Source organism: Octopus bimaculoides, chromosome 9, assembly GCF_001194135.2.
Source record: "Octopus bimaculoides isolate UCB-OBI-ISO-001 chromosome 9, ASM119413v2, whole genome shotgun sequence".
NCBI lineage: Eukaryota > Metazoa > Mollusca > Cephalopoda > Octopoda > Octopodidae > Octopus > Octopus bimaculoides.
Window position 1 is genome coordinate 31,206,425 of NC_068989.1, and position 6,936 is coordinate 31,213,360.

Genomic DNA, 6,936 nt, shown 5'->3' on the forward strand with positions numbered 1-6,936 from the left:
TAATTTCCAGTACCGCTGCCGTAGTCTCCTTTAGAGAGACTTAGAAATATTAATAACTCTATATATATATATATATATATATATATATATATTAAAAAATTGGGAATGAATTGTTTTGAGTTCAGAATTGCCATTATCTTCGTCACTTTCGATTTTGTCTTGTTAACTGAAAACACTTGTGTCGAAGTGGAAGAGGCAGGCAGATGTGTGTGCATGCGAACGTGTTTTGTTTTGTGTATTTACGTGTGTAGAGGAAGCTAAAAACAATGTTGCAATTTAAACTTGAGAAAAACCTTGCATATTTGTTCTTACCTGCTTTGTTTGTGTATGCAAAATCTGTAAATTTAAAATTGGGGAGGGGGTGAAATTTGAGCCCCTTATTAAGCTTTATAACAATTATTAAACATATTAATGCTTGTTTCTCATAAAATGGTGTAATTGTTATTTACAATTATTTAAGGCAAAGACAAGTAAAATGCAAATTCTTTTCACTTTAATATCTTTGACTACATTTAATTTCGATTTACATATGTTCATCTATTTGCTACAATCTCTTCAAAGTAAACAAAATCAAAATTTTTAATTGGGAGGAAGGTGAAATTAAAATTTTTTCTTATTTTTCCACATTCGTAAATCTCCAACATCTAAAATATAGGAATCCGAAAAATTTTCGGATTCTTAAGTTTTATATGTCGGAGATTACGATTATGGAGACCCTCCCCCATGTTTTAGATGACAAATTCCGAATATGCAAGAAACCACATTTTCAAAATTTCATGTCTTGTCCGTTTAGTAGTTATCTCCCCCTTAACTTCTTTTAACTTTTTGAATATACCTAAACTGAACAATTACCTTTTTTTTTTTTTCGAAAATTTGAAACTAAAAAATTTTTCTTCAGAATCAATCTCCGTATTTTTCCACGTATTTCGCAGGAATAAAAAACAACAAAAAAAAACATTTTTTCCGCGAGCATTTGTTCTGTTTGAAGAGGAAGCTAACGGGCATACGTGAGCGCGAGCGAGTTCCCGTTTTTTTTTTGTGTAATGTAGATATACCAAAAAACAACGTCGCATTTTCAACTTGAGAAAAGCCTTGCACATTTGTTCTTACCTGCTTCATTTGCGTATGCAAAATCCGTTAAAATACAAGAAAACGAGATTAAGGTCGAAAAAGCCGTATTAGTTATGTTTTTTTTTTTTTTAAGATCCTAAATATTGCAACACGCTCACACACACGTACAAGACAACACGTGCTCACAGAAATTGACTGAATCCGAAAGAATGCCAATAAACCTTTGAAAAAAAGTGGAAAACGAAGAAATTGCAGGGAGGGGGTTGAAATGCCAATTTATTTTTTACAGATTCGGAATCTCCGTGGCCGAAAACGTGGGTTTCTGTAGGGAAAAAAGAAGTGGATGGAGGTGTAGTAAAGGTCCGCCAAAAATTGGTTGCCTATAAATCCCTATATTTGCAACTTGATATTGGAACAGACGGAAGCGACGAAAAATTAATAAAATGCTTACCTTGCCACAAAATTTGCAGGTATATTTGGCATGCTGAGATACTTCCATCTTCTTAACCGTCTTACGCAACGAGGCACCATACCGGGTACCATATTTACCGCAAATTCCGACCTTTTTTGTACGTTTAGCCTAACAAAACGGAAGAACGCGAGAAATATATTGCCAGTAACTCAGAATGAACAATTTATCCCATACCATTATAGTTTCAGACGAAATGGTATAATCAATTGCAATCCTATTACCGCTACTTTAAATACTACAAAACAAAGATAATAGCAGTGTGGTTTTGGCTCACGAAATCTGAAAAGTTTGTTACTGTTAACACGAAATCAACTAATAAATTTAACAATGAATGTCTTTGGAAATAGCTAAAAGATTTTCTAAAAGAAATAATATAAATACAAGGATTTTCTAAAAGAAATAATATAAATACAAGGATTTTCTAAATATATGTAGATAATGTTGAAAAAAGACATTTTCACATGCAAAATATAATACATGGTTGAGCACACCTCATGCTGTGGTTACATAAATCAACTTCTAAATTATAATTACATAAAAATAATAAAATTAACATATGCTAGCGAATTGATTGAGACATTTCATATATTTTTTCAATAATCAAATCTCTGAAATTACAAAGATTAGTCGAGATAAGCAAGACAAATACATATACAAACCATTTCTAGAGATTACTGAAACGGAAGAGGAAGTCGTTAAAATTGGTACCTGGGATGCAAATTCTGACACAGCAATTGTTACGTACAAATTTATACTTATTTTTAAATATAACGTCATTGAAGTGAATATAAAAACATAAAACCAACTTTAACTATAAAGAATACATTGTTAAAATTTTAGTATAATTATATTTATTACCGAGTTGACAACTAGATATTATCAAGTAGAGAGGGTAAAAGGTTTTTGCATTCTTATTTATACTACATTTCTTCTTAATATATAGCAAATATCTGTTTTCGCTTTTACCCCTTTAAAAATAACTCCTTTGAATTTATAAATATAACCACAAATATTTCTCTTAAACCATGTGGCGCATATCAACATATGTGTTCCCTGTTCACAAATTTCTTTCTCCCTAACTTTCAGAAAAATGGATATATTTGAATGAAATTTTTTACAAATACTTTTTTAAATGGTATGGCGGATGTAGTTAAACTGATTCACAAAATCAACCCCTTTTAATATTGCTCAGATTGCTTTCAATTTTGGTGTATCGATGCTACACTGAATTTTGATTACAATCAGCCAATTACTTTATCTCGTAAATTAAACAATCTGATGTTATTTGGAATTAAAGTTAGGAAAATTTGGGTAATTTTAGCCAATCAACAGACAGCGAAGCATTTACAACTTGTTACCGTGACAACCGCACGTTGTGTTCTGTTGATTCTTCACACCACAAGATTTACTTCACCCACGTGTTTTGTTTTAATAAAAAAATATATTTATCATTTAGAATTTAAATTTAAGTATTTTTCATCAATTGTCTTAATATTTTACATATTCTTCGCATATATTTCGTGAAGTTTTTCTGTGTTTACATTTGTTGCAACGAATGCCTTTCAGTTTAAACTGAGGTCAGGCCATAATGAGCCATTCTGTATTTTTATTGAAGATGTGGGACAACATTATTTAATGTGTCCTTCATTTTAAAAATGTTAGAGCATAGTGTGAAGGTGATTTAGCTGTTATTTCTAGCAAATTGAGCAGCCACACAGATATTATCTCATTGACTCATTTACTGAAGTGTATAAGTAAACAAAAACTAAAGGAAATGGATCTTTATCTGTTTCTATGATGATCATTCCAGTTGTATGATCAACTGAACTGTTTACACATTCAATTGGTACTTAATTTATCAACCCTCAAAGGATGAAAGACAAAGTCAACCTAGAAGGAATTTGAACTCAGAATGTAAAGCATTTTGCCCAGTGTGCTAATGATACTGTCAGCTTGTAGTCTTATGATTATACATTATATTAACATAATATTGGCTGAGTATACCACAGCATAATCCATGCACCCACAACATAATCCATAAGTAAAATCAGTACAACCCAGTGTGACATGGCTAGGCCTTTTCATTACAGGTCCGGGATCTAATTATAGTGTAATTTGGCTGAATATTCCATAGATATATGTCAGTGTGACACATGATGGACATAGCCAGAGTTTCAACTGAATCTTTCTCAACTATTAAGAAAAATACATCATTCGTTGAATAAATTGTGGAAAATCACAACAAAATTAAACTAAATATCAGATGAATAATTCTATTAACAAGGAGTTGTAGGTCACAGGTTTCTTCATTCCCCCTTATTGATTACATATTTGGTGTGAGACTAGGTTGGCTCTTTAAATTAGCTGTACTTCATTTGGCAGGGTTCCACACAGTTTCTATTTAACCAATTTTACTCCCAATACTTTGGCCACCTGACAGATTAATTACTAAGTCACTCACAGACGTGCTCCATCCTCTGATGCCCAGCCATTCTGTGTCCCCTCTCTCTGCCATTTCTACTGCTACTATATGGCTTCTGCTCCTTGCAGCTAGCTGAGCTTACCTCATGTCCTCTCAAACATTCCCATCCCATTTGCCTCTTCTCTTCTCATCCTCCCTCTAATGTAAACCACCACCCCACCCCACCTACAAGGCGTCACATTTATCACTATGCTCAGTCTTTCCTCCCCAAAATGGCTTCCCTCTGGAATCCCTCCCTGCTCATATCTTTCCCAGAAGGTTCACAAGGAACGTCATTGGCATAAATCATTAGCCTCACTCATCTAGATGGTCCGTGAAGAGCATGGGCACTGTCCCTTCTTTCAGACCCAACACGAGTAGAAGATAAAACAAAAAAAAAGATCAAACCAAAACTAGGCTAAAAGATTCTAGCTTAAGGTGTAATGGAGTTGGACTGGACTCAACACTAACATGTCAGGATTATGATTTGAACTTATTAATCATGTGGTGGACAAGTAATGTAATTGGTAGGTTTGGGTCCAGCTGAGGTAGAAATAATAAACCCTGTGGAGCTGAAGCTGGCAGAATGAATCAGAATAGTTATTTCCTAAATGATACGGAAGGAAAAAAGGGCACAATTGAGGAGTGGGATGTGAAAGACTGAAATTTAGAGGAAATTTTTCAGTGTATGAAACAAAAAAGATTAAAGACAAAATGAAGGAAACCTGTCCACTTCAGTTTTCCTTTTCTGTTGGGTATGGAACTTTGAAGGACTGTTGTTACAAAATTTCTGCCCAGAATGGAGTGCCAGACTAAATGCTTTGTTCTATTCAGTTATGTTCCTCTGCCTTCTGAGTTCAAATCCCACGAAAGTCAGTTTTACCTTTAATCCAGCAGGTATCAATAAAATAAATTACACTTGAATAGCTTGCCAATAACAACACATTTCTCCATTCTTCTGTTAGAAAAGGGGATTATCACACACACTCTTATTCCCTTTGTTTTTGTACATGTGCATTATAGATGCGTCTTTGAACTGCAGGGGAACAGATCCAGTTTCTCAGATCAAACATCAGTTTGCACAGCTTACTTACAAGTTGTGTGCTACCATGCTTGTACACCTCTAAGGGAATATCGTTTTGTCCAAGAACTTTACCATTGGAAAGTTTTTTGATTGTAGTACTTATCTCTTCCAAGGAAGGATGATCCACTAGTTCTTCAGTTATAGATCACTGGAGATTTTGTTGATTACATCAGCATCAGTAGTGGATTCTTGATTTGATAATGATTTAAATTGTTCAGCCCATCTTTTCAGAATTTCATCTTTCCTACTTCAGAGATTTGTTCCATCATTAGGGAGAGTAGATTCCATACTACCTTTTGGCCAAACACATTTTTCAGAATGTTATACAGTGTTCTCAAGTTGTGAGAGTTAGCAGCCTATTCCAATTCTTGGGCTTTTTTTTGTCCACCAAATTTTTCATCTTATGCAATTTTCTGCATAGTTTTTCTACAAGAGATGTATAAGAATCTGGATGTTGGCGAGTTTTTGTCTGAGATCTATGTCTTGCATCTCTTGTGCAAAGTTTCTAGGAGAGGTTTAATTTGAGAATTGCTCTTGTTGGTGTTTGTGTTTCACAAATCCTAGAACTACTTAAGCAGATTATTTGATGCTGTCACGAATATTGTGCCACAACACTTCAGGCGTTCCTCAATTTCTGCAAGCTTTGAATTTAAATGTATTTCAAAATTTTTTGTCACATCTGGATTTTATAAAGAAGCAACATATTTTCTTGGATGTAAATTGGATTTCAGTGGCCTCTTTCCATATGGTTCAACAAATATATCACTGTGAACCATTCTCTGATCTATGTAACACTTGGGAGTTTTGTGAGTTCTGGTTAATCTGAAATCACTGCAATCCTTGTTCTTAGTAATAACATAGTCCAGCATGTACCAGTGACCAGATCAGGGGTGCTTCCAGGTGCTTTTGCATTCATATGCCTACCTAAACACTGTGTTTGGTGCAGTTCCAGTCCCATTCATCTAGAGGTCATGTGCCCATAGAAGAAACCTCACTGGCCAGCAGAAATTAAATGCCACTCAAGGAGAAGATTGTTGGTTGGTACCAGTTTCTTGGGAAATCAATTAAAGGTAGATGGGAGAGAGTTGCGGAATTATCAAGAAAGGTAACACTACTGTGGAGAGATAAACTGAATTTTTCAATCATTTCCAAGCTTGAAAATGTTATTTAGTTGTATGACAAATGCACCAAGAAAGGAAAATTGGAGCAATCAGAACTGTTCAGTATGACCAAAGTCCACAGTGAATGGCTCAACGCTGATGACAAAACACTTTACTCCATCCAACTCCAAAAGAAGGGCAAAGTGGGTTATTCAACAAGCAAAGCTGCGAGCAAGCACACTATCCATCCTTCCAAGAGAAAATGCTCTGATGCTGAAACCTCCCATTTATCAAACTCAATAGTGCTGGATACTGACAGTGATTCTGAAGAAGAAAAGATTGAAGAGTACAATTATGGTGAAGATGACAGAATTGATCAAAGCACTTATTCTTCTACAGGAAGGCACAGCAAATCTGCAATTGGTATGAAATTTGTAACTGGCACAAACATCTCTAACAACAGAGCTGTGAAAATCTGCAAGCAATTGTCAGAGGAGGACATTGATATCCCAGCTCCTAGTCAGCAAGGCATTTACAATGCACTGTTCAAGAAAGCTAGTGAAATGAAGAAACACTTGATACGCTATACAATCAGAAATGGAGCCTGCATTTTGATGGTAAACATATTGATGGAAATGAACATCAAGCAGTTGTCATCAAGAATGAAACAAGTGAAATCAAACCGGCTGCTCTGAAGCTGAGACGATTGCTGAAAGATTGAAAATGTCTTGGACGAATTTCACTTGTG

At 34.8% G+C, this 6,936-nt stretch overlaps 1 protein-coding gene across 1 annotated transcript in view; it reads right to left on the minus strand.

The window, feature by feature from the left end:
• LOC106881347 (60S ribosomal protein L37a) overlaps positions 1 to 2,353 on the minus strand; it is an 8,859-nt gene extending 6,506 nt beyond the window's left edge. The window contains exons 1-2 of the mRNA XM_014931705.2: positions 2,203 to 2,353; positions 1,523 to 1,651 (exon numbers count right to left, since the gene is read on the minus strand). Of these exons, the coding sequence (XP_014787191.1) occupies positions 1,523 to 1,651; positions 2,203 to 2,205 (132 nt within the window). The 5' untranslated portion in view covers positions 2,206 to 2,353. The remainder of the gene's footprint in view (positions 1 to 1,522; positions 1,652 to 2,202) is intronic.
• Between the last annotated feature and the right edge of the window lie 4,583 nt (positions 2,354 to 6,936).